Source organism: Neomonachus schauinslandi, chromosome 5, assembly GCF_002201575.2.
Source record: "Neomonachus schauinslandi chromosome 5, ASM220157v2, whole genome shotgun sequence".
Lineage (NCBI taxonomy): Eukaryota > Metazoa > Chordata > Mammalia > Carnivora > Phocidae > Neomonachus > Neomonachus schauinslandi.
The window spans coordinates 71,618,301-71,641,610 of NC_058407.1; the positions used below are offsets into that span (position 1 = coordinate 71,618,301).

General features: G+C 34.8%; 1 protein-coding gene across 1 annotated transcript in view; it reads right to left on the bottom strand.

Moving 5' to 3' along the window:
* Positions 1-23,310, bottom strand: part of LRRK2 (leucine rich repeat kinase 2) — a 140,111-nt gene that overhangs the window by 46,959 nt on the left and 69,842 nt on the right. Inside the window, exons 26-34 of the mRNA XM_021690397.1 lie at positions 21,052-21,145; positions 18,634-18,820; positions 17,319-17,500; positions 14,527-14,756; positions 13,963-14,090; positions 11,980-12,198; positions 8,186-8,387; positions 6,736-6,824; positions 703-890 (exon numbers count right to left, since the gene is read on the bottom strand). Coding sequence (XP_021546072.1) covers positions 703-890; positions 6,736-6,824; positions 8,186-8,387; positions 11,980-12,198; positions 13,963-14,090; positions 14,527-14,756; positions 17,319-17,500; positions 18,634-18,820; positions 21,052-21,145 — 1,519 coding nt within the window. The remainder of the gene's footprint in view (positions 1-702; positions 891-6,735; positions 6,825-8,185; positions 8,388-11,979; positions 12,199-13,962; positions 14,091-14,526; positions 14,757-17,318; positions 17,501-18,633; positions 18,821-21,051; positions 21,146-23,310) is intronic.

Genomic DNA, 23,310 nt, shown 5'->3' on the forward strand with positions numbered 1-23,310 from the left:
GTGGCCGATTAATCAATTCAAATGCATGCTCAGATGCATGACATTTTTTCAGCAATCCTATTTACACTAATAAATAAATTATTACAATTAGTTATGCATAGACAAGTTTTAAGGGATTATATAAAACTTGAAAAAATGCATGTCCCAGAAAAAAGTGTATATGTATTTTTGGAATTGGATAGCATCTACCAATCAATGCAATTTTCACTTTTTAATGTCGTACACCTTATAACATTTCCCAGCAGTAAGAAAATATAAAGCAACAAGAAAAATTTCTATAATACAGAATTAGAATGTAGGCCTTCATTGTATTGCCACTTTCCTCACAAAATTCACTGCCATAATTCTTCTGATGAAAACTCACTATCTCCCCAGAACTTGTCGAATATAACTCTCTCAATGCCATATAAGGATACACACGAACACACACACACACACACACAAATCACTATTTACCTTTCTTAAGTAATTTAAGCAGTGGTTAATGAAATAGTAATTATATACACAAAACAAGTATTTACTATAACTTTAAAATGTCAAATATAGTGTTTTCATTAAAAGTAAATGCTACATTTCAATAGAAATTGTGCATAAGAATCAAAACAAATTAATACATTTATAATAAACCAAAGTTATTTTGACAAAACATATAATAGATGGTGAATTTCCACAGGGCAATTGAATTTTTAAGTTTAGGTTTACCTGCTTGGAACCAGCAAATATTCTTCTCCTATTGGCAAGGCAATCTGGAATTTTTCTAGGAGTTTAAAGTACTGTGACATGTAGTTCTTTGGAAATCTCTTCTTCTTTGAAAGAAATTTTTCCACATCTCTACGTGAAATGATTCCTTTAGGATGTTTTGGATAGCCTTCTACTTTCACTGTCAAAATCTGAAAGATTTAACCTTGTTAAAAATCACTAGAATTTATTTTCTGAAGTTTTTCTTTTAAGATTTATTTATTTATTTTAGAGAGAGAGAGAGTGTGCATGAGCAGGGGGAGGGGCAGAGGGAGAGAGCGGGGGGGGGGGGGAACAGACTCCCCGCTGAGTGCAAAGCCCAGTGTGGGGCTCAGGGCTTGGGGCTCTATTCCAGGACCTGAGATCATAACCTGAGCTGAAACCAAAAGTCAGACGCTTAACCGACTGAGCCACCCAGGTGCCCCTATTTTCTGAAAGGTTTTGAATTTAAAGCATTTCATGTCTTTGCTCGGTGAAAATGATCAGAACAATTTTAATGTTTTCAAGTATAACACAGGACCTAAGTTCTCTACTAGCAGCTATGTAACCTGGAAGCCCAGTGGGGCAATCACTCCTCCACAAAAGATTTATTAAATTAAGGGAGTGAATTCAAATCCAAAATTAAAGAGATCCTCTGAAATCAATGAATCTTTTTTTATTTCTAATTTTTTTATTTTATTATGTTATGTTAGTCACCATACATTACATCATTAGTTTTTGATGTAGTGTGCCATGATTCATTGTTTGTGTATAACACCCAGTGCTCCATTCAATACGTGCCCTCGTTAATACCCATCACCAGGCTAACCCATCCCCCCACCCTATTTCTAATTTTAACACATTTTCATTTTGACATAATTTCCCTTTTTGACCCAATTATTAGTACGATGAACAAAGTTTTTCCAAATGATAAACCTTTCTTTACCACTTACAAAACATGACTTACTACTTTTTTTTTTTAAAACTTGGTTGAGTATCTCAGTTGCTGAGTTACCTTTTTTTTTTTTAATTTTATTATGTTATGTTAGTCACTATACATCATTGGCTTTTGATGTGGTGATCCACAATCCATTGTTTTCGTATAACACTCAGTGCTCCATGCAGTACATGGCCTCCTTAATACCCATCACCAGGCTAACCCATCCCCCCACCTCCCTCCCCTCTAAAACCCTGTTTGTTTCTCAGAGTCCATAGTCTCTCATGGTTCATCTCTCCCTCCAATTCCTCCCCCCCCCCATTTTTCCCTTCCTTCTCCTGATGTCCTCCATGCTATTCCTTATGTTCCATATAAGGAAATCAATGAATCTTAAGCCTTCCCCAGCTCCAGTTAACAGACCTATCCAACACCCCCATCCTTATTATAGTCTCATCAACAATATATTCACAGGGAAATTATCTTCCAGACTGTGTTCTCACTACAGGTTTGCCATAGACATGTTACTTTACATTTAGAGAATAGAAAATGGTTTCTATCAATGGGAAGGGAGGCAGTATAGTACAGTTTAGTGATTCCCAAAGTAACTACAGAATATTGGAGTCTGGATCAGTAGGTCTGGGATGAAGCTTGAGAATCTGCTTGTTTAACAAGAAACTCAGATGATACTATTGTAAAGACCATAGTTTCAGCTTTGACCATCATCACAGCAGTTAAGTTTTGACCTTTCAGCTTTGACCAATATCATAGCAGTTAAAAGTATAAATTCAGAAGAACCCAGGTTCAAATCCAGGCTCTAGTACTAGCTGTATTATCTTGAGAAAGGTATATAATTTCCTTAAGCCACAGCTTCAATCAGATAATAAAAGTGACTATCCCTTAGACTGCCATGACACTGAAATAAGATAACATACATAAGGCATGCAAGGTGCATATGACAATTTTTAGCATATAGTAAGCCCTCGTATGTTAGCCATTACTGGCCACATATTCCTATTCATTTTACTTAGCCAAATTAATTTTTGCAAAGGCTTGTGCTTAATTTCTTTAGTAGATCTTTAACATGTAAGGGATAGTTCCATAGGACTATATATTATGTACATTATCATGTAGCTGGGTGAAATATTGGATTGTAAAAAATCGTTAGACCCAAGGACTTGTCTCCCTCATCTCTTTATCTCTATTTGGTACATACAATGTTTATTGAATCAATGAAAGCATGATTGGCTGAACATAATGTATAATGACAACGTATAAATATGTCAGTAAATAATAAAAACTGCAGTTTGGGACTTCTCCCATATTGTGCACGTTATAGCCCAGACTGCTCTTACAATTTAGGTGGTAAGGAAAACTGTTTGCTGTTCTGGCATTTTTAAAGTTGCTAAGACCTTGTCTGACAACTCACTCTCTATCCCCACCATACTTTTTTCTTTATAGCACTCTATCACCTGACATTTTAAGTGTTAATTGTTTATTTCCTCCCATTTGAATGTCAGGTTCATGAATGCAGGAACCTTGTTTTATCTATGCTTACAGCCCCCACCAGAACAGTATCTCGAACACTGTAGGTGTCAGAACAATATTGTTGGATGAGTGAATTGGGGAAAAAAGGCGTTTGGAGCATTTTATCCTGGGGTTAGGTTTATAGGCACCGGAGTCAAACTACTTAGTTTGAAATCTTAACTCTACTTGTTCCTAAATATGTAGCTTTGGATAAATTATTTAACTTCTCTGTCCATCAATTTCTTCATCTTCAAGATGAGGACTAATATAATACCATTTAAAAGAACTGCTCTGAGAATTACATGAGAAAATGTTTGGATAATGCACAAGTAGCCCTTGTATGTTAGGCATTTTTGTATACTTAGAATTCTAATTTATTTTATTTAGACACATTGACTTTATTTTTTAATTTTTTAAAGTTTATTTATTTAAGTAATGTCTATACCCAACATGGGGCTTGAACCCACAACCTCGAGGATCAAGAGCTGCACACTCTTCTGACTGAGCCAGCCATGCATCCCTAGGCATACTGATTTTAAAACAGAGGGTTGTGCTGGATTTTTTTTAGTAGATCTATGGTGTGCTACCACTATTTGTAGTAGATAGTTTCCAAAGATGGACACATGAATTTCTTCTCTCCCTACACATGCATGGTATTCAATCTTTCAAGAAATGAAATCCATTCATTTTTCCTCCTCTTGAATCTGGATGGGCCTTATGGTTATTCTAGTCATGAGAATGTGGCAGAACTGACATTTTATAAGTTCTGGGCTTACCCTTTGAAAGAACTGGTCATAAGAGAGGCTACATGGAAGAGTACCAACACACCAAAAATGTGAATGTAGTTTTCTTGGGCTTTCCAGCCTGGCTCAATGAAGGAAGCCAAGTGAATGACCCTTGCCAATGCCATGTGGAGCATAACCACTCAGCTGAGCACAGTCAACCCAAAGAACAGTGAGAAACAATAAAATATTGATGTTTTACTCCAACTTTACTTGTTTTCTCCAAGTTTTGGGGTATCTTGTTACATAGCAATAAAAAACTAAAACATTATCTTAATTTTATCACCTTTAAAAGAACTCTTAATATTCCTTCAGCCTAGTAACTTATAATGCTAATTTGTGCCCTCATGCAAAGACAGAAAATTTTCCAAATTCCTCACCCAAGTTTTTAATCAAGATTAAATTGCCATGCAAGCTTGTTAATGTTCCACCTGATTAATTCAATAAGTGCCTTTCATCTCTCTTTTATCATATGGTTAAATGAGTTTTGTAAACTTCTCTGTGCAGCAATGGAAACTTCTTTAATAAGTTTAGTCTAAGGCACAGAGAAGTTGGGTAGGTTCATTAGAGCTTCTGCACCATGAAACTGTTTCTGCCTTTGCCTTGGTGATTCATGGAGGTGAATACCCCTATTTTTTTGCTGATGGGTGTCAGACAAGTCATTCTTGTTTTCACTTGATTATAGTTTTCATTCTCTTTAAGTCTTGGTGAAAATGACATAATTTAATATATCAGCATTAAAAATATGGTATTTGTTAAATTAATAAGAAATTTAAATTATTATTCCACTGACTCTTTAGATCTATCTTTCAATATAACTTTGAACTATGCAAGTTCTTGACTTAATTTTCACTTAAATTATCATGTTTATAACTATGCTAATAAGAACTTTCATGGAGTTTCAACTTAATTACCCCATGAATCCTCAGGGATTTTACCGTGGTTATGGTGGAAGGTTGTTTTTTTTAAAAGATGGTGATTCTGATGCAAACCACTTCTTTATTCTACTGAATAAGATATGCCCCCCCCCATATTATCCACATCTGTGCAACTTCAAATATTCCCAATTTACATGGAAACACATCTTTTTTTAGTGTAACTTTAGCCTTTTCTTGACTATATAGAGTTTAGTTATTTTCTGATATAGTGTGCCATCTAGGACAACAAAATATTCAGGGTATATTTAAAACTCCCTTTGCTGTACAGAACGCACCCACCTACACATATTTTTTATTTAGCTCTGTACCTGGCACACTTTCCAAAACTACATGGATGCATCACTACAATTTTGAAGATTTTTTTAATTTCATAAAATAATATCTTTAATTACCAAATAGGTCAAACATTAAATTAGCTAACATTTACTTCTCACTTATATTAAGTTAGGGAAGCAATGTAGAAAATAATATTGTTATTATCCTTATTCTACAAGTGAAGAAACAAAAGCTTAAAATATTAAGAAATGTCACAAAGTTAGGAAAGATATAGAAGAAATTTGAACACAGATCATCCTGACTCCAGAGCTTGTGCTCTTGACCACTCTACCAGCTTCGTTCCCATTTAGCAGATGAGTGGACTCACACTTTCCATGGCATATTTGCAAAAGGAGGAAAATCTACCTTAAAAATATCTACCAAAATAGTTATTACCATCATGTTACAATAGCCAATTGCAGTAATGTTTCAATATGCTCTCAAGGTCCATGATATAGGATTTAGCCCAAAATGAGTTCCCTCTCCAAAATATCTTCCTTTTTTCCCTTAGATAAAATTTAGGAACTATCATTCAAAATTATCTGAGGGAATTTAATTACTATTGTGGTTTAATTAGAAGAGGTGATTCTAATGTAAAAAGGTAGAATTATTTTAGGAATTCAGGGATTCACATTCCAAACTGTAAATTATGCTCACAAACAAGATAGTTGCCCTTGAGTACATGTGCTAGAGACAGCCTCCCGAGCTCACTTCAGTTCATGATTATGCTAGATGCAGTTGTTCTCAACAAGGGTGATTTTGCACCCCCACCAATATTTGGCAACATCCAGACACATCTGGGGCAATACTACTTGCATCTAGATGGTAGAGACAAAAATGCTGCTAATCATCCTATAATGTACAACAAATAATTATCTGGCCCAAAATGTCAAAAGTACTGACATTGAGAAACACTGAGCTAGTATATTCTGCTTGAATGGTTTTCTATGGCAAACCTATAGAGATGGGTTATAACTAAGATAAACTCTTGGTAATTGATTATCATTGGCAGAAGAAAAATTTTTCCATATGAAATACAAATGGAGAAAGGACAGCCATAACCATCACCATCCAGTTTTCAAAACTGTAAGCATTTAGAGCTTATATTCCACTCAAGAGGCAAAACTCTCCTCCATGTTACCTAGCTAAAGGTTTTATGCTCATCAACCCAATTTTTTTAGGTATATTTGCCCCCAAGGATTTTCACAGAGCTTCCATTCAACTGACTCTATCAATAACCAAACCAAAGTGTCACCGGGATCTAGAAAAGCACTGTGGTACAGAGTGGTAAACAACTGTTTGTAAGTTGGAAACAAAGACACTGAAGTGAATTCTCAGACATCTTCCCTTCTTCCATGAAGCTCTACTTAATGCAGTCTTCTACATGAATTGTTCTACAGTATTCTACATGTGCAGGATTTTCTACCTTAACTGAACACAAAATCTATAATGCTCAATGCTCTTCAATCATTGTGCTTCTCTTCAATCATTACCCCCTGCTACAAAAGTATCAGACACCAACCTGTGCCATGACTTTACAAAGCCACTTGGGTTCCACAAAATATAAGTCACTTAACTGCAGTGCTGGGTCTTGAAAATGAAGAAGGACCCCTGTAGTAAAAATCAAACAGTGAAACATGGAATCTACAATATACAAATAGCAAGGGGCTTTAGAGAGTCTCTAGTCCAACCTCCTTATTTTACAAATGAGGAAATCTCAGCGCAGTTAGTGGAAGAGCTGAGACTAGAACCTGGGCATCCCAGTTCCTGAGCTCTAAGTCCAAATATTATAAAGTATTTTTTAACTAGATAAAATGATCATGTAGAACCATATTTGAGACAGTGACATGCACTGTCTTGCATATATTTATAAATAATAAAAAATTCACAATTTTTTTTTATTATGTTCAGTTAGCCACTGTATAGTACATCATTAGTTTTTGATGTAGTGTTTAACAATTAATTAGTTGCATTTAACACCCAGTGCTCATCACAACACACGCCCTCCTTAATACCCATCACCCGGTTACCCTATCCACCCCCCACACCTTCTGTAACCCTCAGTTTGTTTCCCAGAGTCGAGAGTCTCTCATGGTTTGTCTCCCTCTCTGATTTCTTCCCATTCAGTTTTCCCTCCCTTGCCCTGTGGTCCTCCACGCTATTCCTTATATTCCACATATGAGTGAAACCATATGATAATTGTTTTTAGTTTTCTAAATATATTCTACAAAGATACTTTATTTTCAAATATAGGTAAGAAACACAGAACATTGCACAAAGCTACTGGTTAAAAAATATTGGAAGAAAAGGAAAAGATTATAATCCATGTGAAGATTTATTTTTCATACAACAGAATCTAGGGATTAAAGGCAGCTTCTTGGCCACTTACTCTAGTACTACAAATCAACTCACACATTTCTAGCAAGGTCATACTGATCAAGTACCCAAATAGCACAGAAGCTGGTATGAGTGTTTTCATCTGTGAGATCACACTATGACTTGCGATGCAATAGGCAAGATCTGCCATTCAAAGGGTGCATTATCTCAGGTAACCACTGATTCTCTAAGTGCCCAGTTAGACCAACCCAATAATAATTCCCCTTTATAGTATACAAATAACTCCACACACACTAAATTCAATTGATACTATGGAAGGATATGGCTTGTGCTCAGCGTCCCAAAGCTCCTGAATAGTTAAGTCAATTTTTAGAACCCACATGTTTTAACTCCTGCTCGGATACCCTTCCCACTACTGCCCTTAGATGGCTTCTAAATGTCTTTTTATATAATATGGCATATGAAAATTCAAAATTATTGTACATGATGACCTTTCAAAAGGAAAAAGTCAATGGTCAAAGAATTTTATGGATATTCTGTTAAGTTTTGTATGTAAATTCTATACAAGGTTCAGATACATTTTTATAAATGATTACAGTGGGGCTTTGAAAAAAATATGTAACAAACACACAAACCTGATTCATTTAGGAAGTGAACTGCATGAGGAAGCTCATTTTCATCCAACTGCAGCTGATTTTCTTTTACAAGTTGTAATAATCGTTTCCGGTCGATTACAGGAAATTCAATTGGCACATTTTTACGCTCTGATAAAATGATTTTCTCAAGTTCTACATAGCAGTCTGGAATCAGCTGCCCAACAACAGGCTGATCTCGAATCTGTGTAATTACAAATGACAAGCTGTAAAAATCCATTTTACTCCTATGTTTGTCAGGTGGTTGGTAAATGCAGTGCTAATAGCTGTTAAGAAAGTGATATATTATTAAGAAATATATTTTTTAATAAAATAAAAATGTGATGTAAAACTATTTAAATTGTGAAGAACAAAGTGATATTAAAATAAGAAAAATATAAACACAGAAGCCAATTTACAAAGAACTATCAAACAAAATAATATGGAAATATTCATCTAACCATCCAGAAAACCCATGACATAACCCAGGATAAATCACTAACCATAAATAAAGGATTTACTATTTTCTAAGACATTAGACATATATGCAATAGATATGCTAGCATTAGAAGTGAGTAAGTATTACAAAAGCTTTGGGGTCTTATTGATTAGATTAAATATCCATGCCATAAGGTAAAACATTAAACTTTGTGCTTGTTATTTGCAAAATGTTGCATTAATGGAATCAACAGAGATAGACATGAAGTCTCCTCACCCAACCTATGCTTTTTCATGGAACTTCAAACTTGGCAAAATAAAAACTCATCTAAACACAAATGATTTTGACATGAGAGGATGATTTTTTGGGGTCTGTTACACTTATAATCTAATCACTGTCTACTAACTGAAATATATAAAAAATTTTTAAAGAATGGCTTTAAGATGATAATTTCTATAATAAAAAATCTTTCCCAAACCTACCTCCCCCCCCAGGAAAATCTAATTTTAAATAGAAATGCAACTGTTAACACAGTAACTAAAATGCTTCTGAGGGGCGCCTGGGTGGCTCAGTTGGTTAAGCGACTGCCTTCGGCTCAGGTCATGATGCCGAGTCCCACATCGGGCTCCCTGCTCAGCAGGGAGTCTGCTTCTCCACATGACCCTACCCCCTCTTGGGCTCTCTCTCTCTCACTCTCTCAAATAAATAAATAAAATCTTAAATAAATAAATAAATAAATAAATAAATAAATAAATAAATAAATAAATAAAATGCCTCTGAAAACCACCAGATGGCAAACTCTCCCCATTGCTCAACCCATGTATATATTCTTGTATTCTTTTTACCTGACAATTTCTACTTAAATTCTTAAACTTATTATAAATGGAAATTGGGTTTTATTACACATACACATGCAAATTTAAGGTGCTCTTTTTTTTACTCGCAACTGGAACTTTAAGGAGCTTTATTTATAGCAGCCATACTATTACTTACATATTCACCTCCAGTCATTCGAAAAATTGTTTTCATGTATCCAATGCCCCAGCAAATTAAATGTAATTCCGCTAATCTCTACTTTTTCATATTCCCTCTCTTCATCATTTGAAAATTAAGACAAAATGGAACTTCATATTGAAGGTTGTGTTTTAACCCAAGAAAGAAAACCTACATAGAGAAGTAAACAAGGGTTCTCACAGAAAGCAAACTACATAGCAAAGGGATGAATTTCATAGGGCTGAGTTTCAGGCCCAGCAGAGCATCCTGCTCTGCTAATGGGCTGGACAAGATTGAAAGGGATAATGTTGTCACTGAATTCCATTTTGTCCTACTTCTCCTTTTAGCTTGATTTAGGGTCACCAAGAGCCAAAAAAGAAAAAAAAAATTATCCTAGAGTGTGGAGAGATACACGTTAATAAGGGTGAGACAAGGAAAGATTAGAGAAGAGCCAAGATAGGAGGAGAAAATGGAAAACAAATGACAAGGCAAAAAAATTACTTCTAATAGCTTAAAAAAGCTGCTATCTGAATACACGTTAAAACATCTCAGGGAGGAAAGAATATACAGTTCTGGCAGGTTCACTGGTTCTGAAAGATCAGGAAAGAGCCAGTATTCTGCAAAGCAATCAAACAGATTTTCAAACTAAAATGCCAGAATGATGCAACCATTAGCAATATACATCTTTCTTCAAATAATGCAGCCATTTCTCAAAAGCATTTGTTTTCCCTCCTTGTATTGGCTTCAGAATTCATTTACAAGTGCAGGAAGAAAACTGGTCTTATTGACTGATAGTGATAACTTGCTATCATGCTAAAGTACTAGTAGTCCAGTCAGATGAACCAACCAGCTCATCCATACTTCAACTAAACTATCCATACTTTATCTACTTGCTTCCACTAAATTCAGCCTTTTTCAAAACAAACTATTCTCCAAGAAGTCTCTTAAAAATATGATACATGCGCCAACATATATGATAAAAATAGCTATTAAAATGTTATAAGGAACAATAAAGTTCTGGAAGTACAGGTATAGTCTCAGAAGAAAACTGCCTGGATAAAGAGAATATTTAATTGGATGCATGAATTTTGTGTATTTGTTTCTTCAAAGTCGCATTACTCTAATCATATGTCCAACAGGAGAGCAGGAAAATTTGCAAATAAATACTATGTCATTCTTCTTACATAAGATGCCATTACTGACCCACCACTGGTAAAACCTTTTAGAGACTATGATAAATGTGTTGAAAGATACAAACATGCAAATTCTCTCCCTGGGCACCACAAAGACCAACACATTTATAAATGGCTCATTAGGTTTTAGATAGGAGCATAATCTGTGCAAATGGAACAGAACTAAGCTAACTGGCCAACACATTATAACCAGGGTGACTGTGTAATTTATCATCCAAATTGGAATGCTTTTGAGAACGTAGTGGGGCACTATTAATTATGCTGGGAATGCCCAGGCAAAACAGGACCCTCATTATAAGCCATGGCCTTGATCATTAGTGCTAATGAGCTAAACCAACAGGGACTAACAGTGAAATTCACCATTGGGTTTGGCATATTGAACTATGTGAGGAATTTTCAGGGCAGTTTATACCACGGCATCTGTGGAACTCCGGAAAGATTTTCCTGAAAGTATTAGAAAAAAGTATTCTTCCCAATAACCAATTTATGTATGTTTTATGAACCCTATGAATTACATTTGGCTTACTAGAACTTTGGAAATGAAAACATAATTTCTAAAATAGAAAGTCCAGTTTATATGGACTAAAAAATTGTTAAGACATTGTTGAAAATCAAACTCCTGATCTTGGCAACCCCAGGAAAGAGGCATCTCACAGTACTGAGGGGAAAAAAAAACAGGTGGAATGGGTATCACAGTGACAAGAGACTCGAAGGAGCAGCACAGAATATGAAGATGCACATAAAACAGGAACTCCAAAAGAAAGGAGCAAGTGGTGAAAACAAAGAACAAGAGAGGAAGGATGATCCCAAGACCCCAATATTCACTTGTATTCTTTGAATCACCACCACAAAAAGCTCTGAGGAAAAGGGCATCAGAAACATGATCTCAGATTCTCTCAGAAATATTCTCTCAGTTTCTCAGACAATCTTAGTTTCCTTCAGGATCCTCTAATTATTTTTATTCCCATTTCTATACATTTGAAACAAGGTATGCATAAGTAAGCAACTTTAAAATTGAAGCATTTTAATAATGCTAACATCAATGAAAGAAACCACAATTTTAAGATAGTCGTTCTTTTCTCAACACTCTGACATTTCTAAGCAGTTGCGTAACATGAGAGTGAATCAATTAAATTTATCCACCAGTCTACAGTAGGCATTAACCACATTACCTTGAAATTAAGACTCTCATTTATGATGGTTTTCCGAAGCTTTGCCAAAGCGTCGGATTCCTCAGTGGCATTCACAAAGTGGTAATCCCTTATTGCAGGAAACCCTCGCTTGTTCAAGAGTTCCTTGGTGATTTTACTTATGCAGGCTTTGCGCTGCTTCTCATCAGAAACATCTAAATGTGTGCCAACGAGTATCACAGGAGAAGAAGAAGCACGAGCCTACAAGAAATGGTATAAAATACTCTTGTGTTTGTTTTAAAATCAAGACTGCTTACAGTTCCGTTCATAGTCACTTTTTATGAAATTCAGTTGAGTGGAAATGAGAAATCGAAAGATGTCAAGAAGAAGAAAATGTTAACTATGTTCCCTTCCTTAAACCTAGGGGGAAAAAATGTAACCTTAAGAAATTTTAAAGTCATTCTTATGTCCCTTCTTATTCCAAGTTACCACCTTTCAGGCAGCTTATATAACAGTAGTAGTCTATTTTCCTTTTCTTTTCTTTTATGCCTTAAAATGGGTTACTCTCTAAGTGAACTTTGGACTTCTAAATAAAATAAGCATTTAATAAACCCAAGACTGTATCAAAGTGACCTAATATGGTTTATATTTTCACTTCCTTATCTGTAAATTCAATCTCCTGAATTCAATTTAAAGTCATTCAATTTGTTGTCCACATGGACAACAACACAAAAAGGCCCTAACACAAGTACGACTGCCACTATAATATTCGCTCACTTTGGCTAGTTATGACCAAAAAAGGAAGATAAAAAATTACCAAAATTACAAATTGAGCTTGTAGGCAGCCAAAATATCTGCTAAAATGTCCTGACACAAACCTTTTTAAGGACTTGATTCACAGAAGAGCCCATTGAAGCTTCATTCAAAGAGCATCACTCACTCTTACTTTATCTCAATTCTACAAACCTGTACATCAGGAAACAGCTAACAGCATGACAGCAAGGGACAAAGTGGAAAAATCACAAAAAGAGATTCCAAATACAAGAGCATACTAATCTGGTGCCGTTTAAAAGTGTAAGATCTGGGCGCCTGGGTGGCTCAGTTGGTTAAGCGACTTCCTTCGGCTCAAGTCACGATCCTGGAGTCCCGGGATCGAGTCCCGCATCGGACTCCCTGCTCGGCGGGGAGTCTGCTTCTCCCTCTGACCCTCCCCCTCTCATGCTCTCTCTCTCTTTCAAATAAATAAATAAAATCTTAAAAAAATAAAAATAAAAGTGTAAGATCTGAAGTAACCCATACTACATTGCCAGTGAGGACACAGCTGGCGATGCATGGATTGCTTTTGTTTAGTATAGTTTATTTTAAATTAGGAAAGTTCATACTCCATTTAAGAAATAAAATGATCAGGGGCGCCTGGGTGGTTCAGTCGTTGAGCATCTGCCTTCGGCTCAGGTCATGATCCCAGGGTCCTGGGATCGAGTCCGCATCGGGCTCCCTGCTCTGCGGGGAGCCTGCTTCTCCCTCTCCCACTCGCCCTGCTTGTGTTCCCTCTCTCACTGTGTCTCTGTCAAATAAATAAATAAAATCTTTAAAAAAATAAATAAAAATAAATTAAAAAAAAAAGCATCCGACTCTGGATTTCAGCTCAGGTCATGATCTCAGGGTTGTTGGGCATGGAGCCTGCTGCTTATGATTCTCTCTCTCCCTTTCCCTCTGCCCCTCCCCCCTCAAAAATAAAATAAAGTGAAATAAAATGATCAAAAATAGCTTACCGTATATATTTTCAACTCTTACAGGTTAAAGGGTTTTAAGTATCTATAACATTTAGCAATATGGAACACACTATTTTCATGTCACAACTTAATGACACTAAGAATTCTCCAACTCAAAATTTTAGTGCTTCTAACTTTATTTTTAAAAGCTGAGGAGACTATTTGAAGCAGCTGCTTGTCCAAAATAAATTACCTTACACACACAAAAATAAAAATTATTTTCTACTTCCAAATGATTAGTAGAACAGATGACCTTTATATTGAAGAGCCAAGGCTTCATGGCGTCCACTTCAGCCTGCCCTTTGCTGAGGTCATAGACGGCAAGGTAGAGAGCTCGCTGGGTCATGAAGTGGGGATGAGTGCTGTAGAATTCCTCACGACCTAAAGAAAGATTGGAGAATTTTTTTTTAGCCTTCCAAACAAGAGGCAAGAGTCCTTTAAAAAAAAATTTAGGTGATAATATCTACTATTTAGCATACAAAAAAAAAAAAAAGAGAAAAAGCCAACAGACATTACGTTTAGAAGATTATACCAGGTTTTCACTAGGGATTGACAACTTTTAGCCTGTGTGGCAACTACCGACCAAGTATTTAAGCTTCAGCTGCCACCTATTGGTTCCTAACATTTCCCTCCATGGAATTCACTCTGGTGACAAGGGTAAAATTAGGAGAAGTAAACAGCTTTGGAATAATTCCATAGGATCTACCAGGTCTCTGCAGTATCTACCAGCTCTTTTGCAGGAACAAAATCTCAGTTTTTAAATCCCTGTCCTAAATAAAAGATAAATATGAATAAAAGATTCTAGCAAAATAAATACCTGCAAAATCCCACACATTTAGAATGAGGTCTTTCTTCCCTTTGCCTCTTATTTGGATAGGCCAGTCTTTCACATCTATACCAACTGTGGAGCTTTGCACCCCAAGATCTGATTTCTTGGTTTTCGTTAATTGCTGCAGTAAGGTGGTTTTACCACTCCCAGTATTTCCCACAATCATTAGCTTCATTCGGTTATAAGGTACGGCCTTTTTTAACCGCTGCTGAAGAAACCTGGTATTTGAAAGACAAAAATTAAATAATAAGCTGCTTAACAATGTACTTAATATAGAGGTGAATTCTTACGTGTTGAAATTTTTAAAATATTAGACTGTTCTAAAATATAGCATGCAAAACACTGCACAGCTCATGTACCTAATAGGTATATGTCTTTCAATACACTATTAATACATATATTTTGTTAGTGATATTTGTGTAGTTGATAATGACTGGTAGCATTATCAAATATAATAACGTTACATTATCACCAGAAATAATCAAAATATGTTTGCAATACTAATTAGAACGCTGATAATTATGAACTAATTAGCATTATGTGTGTGTGTGTGTGTATGAGTTTCTTTAAATAACACAAATAAAACCCTAAAAATTAGAAGGTCCAAAATTTTAAAAAGCACATATGACAGAGAAGCAAAGTGGAATATATATGCATACTGTTACACTAAACTTTGATAGTGAGGTCATACTGGGTATACTATATGTGCCTGTGTGTGCACATATATATTCATATTTGATATATATAATGTATATATTCATATACATTATGTATGCATGTATATAACGGAAATGGAGACTGAAAACATATTTGTTATATTATAAATTAGCACATGTAAACTATTAAACTATCAGCAGATAATATGATGCTTTTCCTAACAATCTTAATGAAAAAAAAAAACAACTGAAACTAATTAGAAGTGTGCTATAGATGCCTAACAAAACAACTTTTAAATTAATACTAGATTTTAAATGTCCTTAAAAATATACTGGCTATAGAAAGATATATCTTTAACTAGGTTAAAATGTTGCTACAATTTAAAATTAGAGGAGCAAACTAAATCATGTGTGAATTTTAGGGAATATGGACTGATCCATTCTCATAACTAATAGGACTCTGACCAACATTCCTGAGGATCTGAATAAAAGGCATCATTACTTTTCATGATTTATTTGATGCTTTAGAAAATACAACCTGACAGACCAGATATTGGGCCTGTGATTATTGAAATCATTTTGTCACATACAACTTAAATTCTGTTTGAAATAATTTTCTCACATACAACTTAAGTTCTCTTTGAATTATCAATAAGCAAGTATATCAATGGTTCAAACGTCTATTTATTAAGAATTCAGCACTCTTTGAAAAAGTCATTCTTTAAAAAAAACAAATGATGGGGGTGCCCAGGTGGCTCAGTTGGTTAAGCGTCTGCCTTCAGCTCAGGTCATGATCCTAGGGTCCTGGGATTGAGCCCCGCATTGGGCTCCTTGCTCAGCAGAGAGCTTGCTTCTCCCTCTCCCTCTGCTGCTCCCCTTGCTTGTACTGTCTCCCTCTCTCTGTCAAATAAATAAATAAAATCTTTAAAAAAAAAAAGAAAAGTAAATGATGCCTACAATTTCTAAACTACTCCAGGTCTCTCCCTTCTAAAAATGTTAAACACATTTAAAAGTAGATATGGTGGCTTGAAAATGTAGCATACCATACTGAAAGGAAATCTACTAAATGCTTACCAAGAATTGAACCAATTTTAATTTGAACATCTGTCCAGTTTCAGAAGGGAAAATCGTGGGAAACAATTAGGTAGGATGAAAGGTAATCAAGTTTAGCATAGCTGGTAACAGTCTTTCTTTTCAAATTAAATCAAGCCCAAGGGGACAGAAAACCAAATCTTTCCTCATAAAAAGAGATGGAAAGTTAAATGTAATTTAAGAAAATTTAAGCTGAAGAGAATTAGGTAAGTATGTAGTTCACTGGTAATTCAATAATTATCAATTATATGCCAGGCTCTGTGTTAGGTGCCAAGAATCAAACTGCGAAGGAACATAGCCATGATCTCTGCCTTGTTGGATATTATAGTCAAGTCAGGGATACACTGAGAGGTGATAATTGAGCTGAAACCTGCAAGATAAATATAGATAGGAGTAGTTTTGTGGAAATGGGAATAAACAGTTTTTGAGTAGGGACCAATAAAACTGACATGCTCAAAAGGTAACAGAGAGTAAGATAAAGTCCATTACCAAAGGTATTTGAAATACATCAAGTGTAAAGACCAGAAACAGTGATACCTGGGAAGTTTTGGTGGTTTCAAAAATGATCAGGGTCAGTAGGTTACTCACCCTTACAGGCAAAATCAAAGTTAGTAATTTTATATCATTTAAGTATCTATAATGCTTAATATATAATAGACATATGATAACTATTTGCTATATGAAATGCAGCTTGAGAAGTTATTATACTCTCTTATACTCTGTTATTATACTCTTTAGAATGTATATTTGTAACAAGAGACCACATAATAATTGCCTTTTACAGTCCATTTCTATGACCAGCATGATCAGGAGAAGCCACTCTATCAACATTAGCATGGCTAGGAGAAAATGAAAAGCTCTGTAGAGGCACCATATAAACCTATTTATTAAATAAAAGGAAAATGACACACAGCATATCACCATTAAACAGTACTATACATTATTTCCTAAATTGTAACTACATACCCATCAAAGTCACAGAAAAAATCTGAAATGAAGTCAATTTAAAAAATGGAAATAAAATTATCTAACCTTATGATGTCTTTTGCTTTACATCCTATATGTTTAAAATCAAAATTAAGCCGTAGTTCATCCAAAGGAAGATCCCATATTTTGCTTAACTTCCCCATTTCATTAGGAAAGGATCTCAGCTCCAAATTGTAACTGACATCAAGGGAGGTCAGGTTTTCAAGACAGCCAATCTCAGAAGGAATCTTAATGAAATAAAAAAAGATTGTTGGTAGGAAGGAAGAAATGTGTGCGGCCAAGAAACAAGATGTTTCCTAGGAAAAGAGAAAGGCTCACAGAGCCTCTCAGCAAATTGTATAACCTTTCAGCAGGGTTCTAAAACTTTCCAAAGGCTTATCACAGTTTCCAATATAAATATTTAAAGACACAAGTATAAAGGAATTACCCAAAACAATCCAAGTCACTTATTTATATTCTTAAAAAATCTATTCTCCCTTGGTAGCGTATTTATCTCCTCACAATATTAAAAGTAAAGAAGTTCTTTATATTTATCTAAATCCAATCACCAGTGGCTTCAGTCTGTCCCTTTACACTATGTTCTTTACTAAAGCTATAAAGATCTAGTCATAAACTTACATGCAACCTAACGTTCTTAAAATACAACTAAATGTTTATGCTTTCGGTGGCATTGTAATAGGAGGGTATTTTTCCTGTTCCAAATTATTAAGCGATATGCATTACTTTTACAATAGAAAAGCATAAATTTGCTGGCAAAAAAAATCAGGTACCAAAAACCATTCACAGTTATTCTGAACTTCACAGTTTCATACACTTAATTCTTTTTGGCTTTCATAGGCAAAAAAACCTGAAGTTGGCAAAATTATATTTTTTTCTGCGATGAATGAATAATCAGTTTTAGATTTATAATAGAGGCAAGGGAGCGAATCCAAAAAGGCTGATCCACTGGGCTAAAGGGCGGCATGATGGAGGAATGCAGAAATTTAAGAAAATGGGAGAGAAAGTCAGCTGAAAAACACATGCTACAGATGGCTCAGCAACAACTTGAGAAATGTAGATTATCTGCGAGTCTGTTAACAGATCAGAGATTTAGTGATAAAGCAAAACACTTAATACATTACACACATTCATGATTAAATATGTATATTCATGTAATTCTTAAAAATAGAGCACAAAGTGATTTTGAAGGAAGGTAATCTACGCTAATATGCCCATTTACTTCAGGGTAGGATTAGATCTTATTCAAAGGTAAGAAATATCAAATGACAGATTTTCAAAATGATAATTTGTGATATTTTCAAATCACAAAAGCACATTTTTAAATTGGCAATCATTTTAAACAAATAAGATAACCTCTTACCTCTTTCAGTTTATTATGAGAAAGATGTAGTTTCTCTACTCTTGACCACACATACGCTTTTTCACTCAAGTCCAAGATGCTGATCTGATTAAAACTGAACAAGAGTTCCCTTAAGTTCAAAGATTTCCAGTGTGCGGGACTCGGCAGATACTCAATTTCATTGCTGCTCATATCTAAGGATCGCAAGCTAGAACAATACAATATCATGATAAAAACCAAATGAGTGCTTCCAAAATACATGAAATAACATCACAAGAAATTTTCACCAGAGTGAGACACAACTTTAAAACTAACATTATTTATATTTAAGTATGCATGTATGTTTTTGTGTATATATAGGTAGATATGGGCTAGAAAAAAAGCATATCTCACTAGGAACAACATTTAAATGAATAAGGACTATTAAAAGCAAAATTGAAGCCTAATTTCCTTACTTCAGAAACATAAAAAAAGTCAGAATGAGAGAAAGACCAAGTGTTTACCAATGTTTATGATACATGAGAAATCATAATGAACAAACGCAAAAATGGTCATTTCTATACAAGATTTATAAATATGCCTTCTATTCAAGAGTTACAAATATGTAGCTCCCCCACTTCTCTTTTCATTTTCCTCATTACTGTGGGATTCTTCAGAGACTGTGCCCTAGAGCTAATTAATAATGTGCATAGGCATAACCTTTTACCAGCTTGTCTCAGTGTGATAAATATCTCAACACTGAACATGATGTCTTGCATACAGTAGGCTCTCAATGCAAATTAGTTGCTCTCAGGAATATGCTCTCCAAAGTTTGCAGGAAACAACAGAAAAACACATGTCATAAGCATACGTGTGTAGAAAGAATAAAGACAATCAGTGTGATATATTTGACTACGTAAAGGTTGTCTGGACTTTTACAATTATATGTTGACCCCTTTCATCCAGCATTTTTGAACCATAATGAATTAATTCTAACTAAGCTCACACAGTTGTACAGCCTGCTAGACCAAAGTTCAGGTCTGCATAACATTTTTGCTCTCATTTTAAAATGACACTGGATTTTGCCCTATGTATCTCATAAAGATACATAAAAATAAGAAAATTAATTGGACTGTATTAGAGACAAGATGTGTATATCTAACAAGCAATACAACTTAGATAAAGCCAAGAATCAACAGAGTGTTCAAAAGAAGTCTCTGTTAGCCTCAGTGGGGACTTAAGCTGGCCAATTACATGTTCTTTTGTGAAACAAAAGAATACATTTGAAGAAATACATACAAAAGGCTAGAAACGTATGCCTGAAGATGTTGTCTAAAAGTATAGAGTAATTAAGAACTAAATAATATTTTTAGTTACCTGGGAAGCAAACTTCTTTATGGCATGTCTCCCTAATCAACTTCTATAAATATTTGACTTTCAAACACATTTTCAGGAATACATTATGTTTAAAACATAGGACCACCTGTATTCTAGAGGTGCCTATATGCACGAGTTGAGAGTATAAAATTGAGTCGCCAGTGTTTAAGAACTGTGATTTAGGCAAATTACTTCATCCCTTTAATAAAATAATGTTCTCATTATAAAGTGGAGATAATAATAGTTTTATTAGGAAGATTAAAGACAATGATCCACCACTGAGCGGATAAAACAGTGTCTGATGCATTCTAAAGCTAGACTGAAATTAACTATTATATGTCTGTCTGACATCTTCTATGGCTAGATTATAACTAAGCACTATTTGCCTGTATATGCATATATTTGCACAGATACACTTATAGATTTGGCTTATAATGTATAGCCCAATTAGAATAGTATTTAAGATGACACATTTGAAATTTAATTAATGCCTAAATTTATAGTTAACAGGAAGCTTTCATTTTTAATGAAATTAACCAGAAATATCCCCAAATACCTGGAGCTATATAAATTGTCCTAATCTCCACCAAAAATGTCACTCAAACATAAATATAATTTCAAAGTTAATAATATCCTAGGAGCATATCAACCTCTGAGAGCAAGTAAAATTTAAAAGTTAACATGATATGGTGAACGCCATGAATTGTGTAAGACTGACAAATCACAGACCTGTGCCCCTGAAACAAATAATACATTATATGTTAATAAAAAAATTAAATAAAAAAAAGTTAAAGTGATAGCTACCGTAATCTCAATTGTTTGTAATAGTGCAACAGTTAATTAACCTTAAATTGTCTCAACACAATAGTACCCTATATTAATATAAAAGTTAAAAAGTCCAAGTAACAACTTGGGTCTTTTGCCTAGGAAAATTCTAACATTCATAGGTTTAAGAACATTAAACTGAGTAGCTTTAGAAATCAATTACAAATTATAAATCAATTAATATGCCTAAGTCAAAACTGTGTTTCTAAAGGTTTTGTTCCAGCTCATGTGGTTTTAAAATTAAAATAATAAACTTACTGTGGAAGATTTAAAATTGCTTCTGGAACACATGTAAAGCTGTTTTGAGATAATTTTAGGCTTGTCAGAGAAGAAGGCAAAAAAGGCATAACAGCTAAAAGAAATAAAAGTGAGATGAGGGACATTTTAATCATTTTAACTAGATTTCCCTTAGATTTGACAATAAGAACAGCTATCAATGACCTGTCACTTAATTTAATTTCTATTCACATGCTGACAATAAAAAATTCTACTTTTAAAATAAGGTAACTCCCTTACTCCTTTTACTAAACATAAAAACAATGCAGCATACTTATAAGCATATTTTCATCTGAAAGCTAAACAACTGTCCAAACATAAATTCATCTGTCCAACATCTGTACAAAGTAAAAATTATTAGAATATTCCTTCCAACTTATGTGTGATATTATCATTATGTGTACATACATTATGGATTAATTCATATTACTCATAAGTATAACAAAACACTTTGAATACTAATACACAATATAATGTAAAGATAAAAATTCTTTATAGTACCACCTAGTAAAGAGTGTTCTATGGGATAGTAATGGATGTTGCTTAATAAAAGCATTCTTTGATCTTAAGAGATTGGGGAAACATTAAATAAAATGAAGTGAAATATCTCAGAGTTCTCAATATTCTCATATACTTTATGAACTTCCAAGAAGGAAATACACTATGAAGTATCTCCAGGCAATAAAATTCTGTGGAACACAGTTTTGGAAACTGAGCAAATCATTCAGCCTGTTTTTCATCTGTAAAATAGTGCAGCTAGACCAGATGAACTCTGTGATTCTTTAGAGATCTAAAAATCTATGGTTCTATGAAAGTGGCTTGAGAAATTATTTCTTAGCATTTTCAAGGTTAAAAATATGAGTTATGCTTTCTCTAGAAAATCTTCAAGGGTCAAAGTGTTCCAAGACGCTGCTAGAAGCTGTTTTCCTGAGAGGCAGAAAGGAACATGCTATTATTTTTCGCCTATATCTGAAAAGTATTTGTGGCAAAATAAATAATTCTCCACTTAAAAATTAAGAGGTTTAGATGATATATGGAAAAGACTCATGAATTCAAAGAACCAAAACTGCATTTCACATGGGATTATTTTAATGGCTTAGTGGTCCCACTCAGATATCACTTCCCTAAAGCGTCTTTCCAAATATAAGACCACTTCTAAAACTATTACAGTTGTGTAGTGCAAAGCAAACGGATTTTTGAACTTAGTTGTATTAGCGCTTTCACAACAACCAGTTAATTAATTCTATGCCCCTGAATACATCACACAAAAATTCTCTTCCTTTTCCTCAGTCAAGCAGAGAGCATACCTGTCCTACCCTATAGGATTTTTGTGAGATTCAGCTGAGATGACATTAACCAAGCCTCAGGATCCTTGGGATGCTCCTCTTTCCAGATCTAACTTAAATGTCACAGATACAGTGACACTTCTCTGCCTCCACAGTGTGGATGAGATCCCCCTGACGTACCCTTGTAGCATCCTCAACTTGTCCTCATGGTACTTAGCTTAGTTACTGAATGCCTATCTTCTGAACCTAACCACTTATTCTTTAAGGACAGAGACTGGGTTTGCTTTGCTCACTAGGAGGGAATCACTCTATGCCCGTTTTCAGGTTCATGGTAGGAACATGGTCAATATTCAAGAGGCCTGGAGGAAAGGAGAAAGGAGGAAAGGAGAAAGGAGGAAAGGAGAAAGGAGGAAAGTATCATGCAAATTAACATAGCTTTTATCATTACTAGCTTCTGAAAGTTCTGTCAGAAGAAAATATTTTAGAATAAGTCAAATTTTATTCTGCTTTTAAGCAGTATTAAAAATTATTTTACTGGAACGCCTGGGTGGCTCAGTCAGTTAAGTATCTGCGTTTGGCTTGGGTCGTGATCCTGGAGTCCTTGGATGAAGCCCCACATTGGGCTCCCTGCTCAGCGGGGAGTCTGCTTCTCCCTCTACCTGCCGCTCCCCCTGCTTGTGTGCACTCTCTCCCTCTCTCTCTTTTTAACAAATAAATGGATAAAATCTTTTTAAAAAATTATTTTACAGAGTCAATATAGAATAGTCACATGGGTGGCAAGGTGCATGTGGCCTCCTTTTATCTTCTTAAGGAAGATAAAATATGGGGAGTTCCCATTTATTCCCATAAAAGTATTTTGTCCCTTAATATTAGAATGTTCAGGTAGACTACAAATAAACATAATTCCCTGTTACCTCACATGCTAAGAGAACATGGACTATTTCCCGACTTTTAA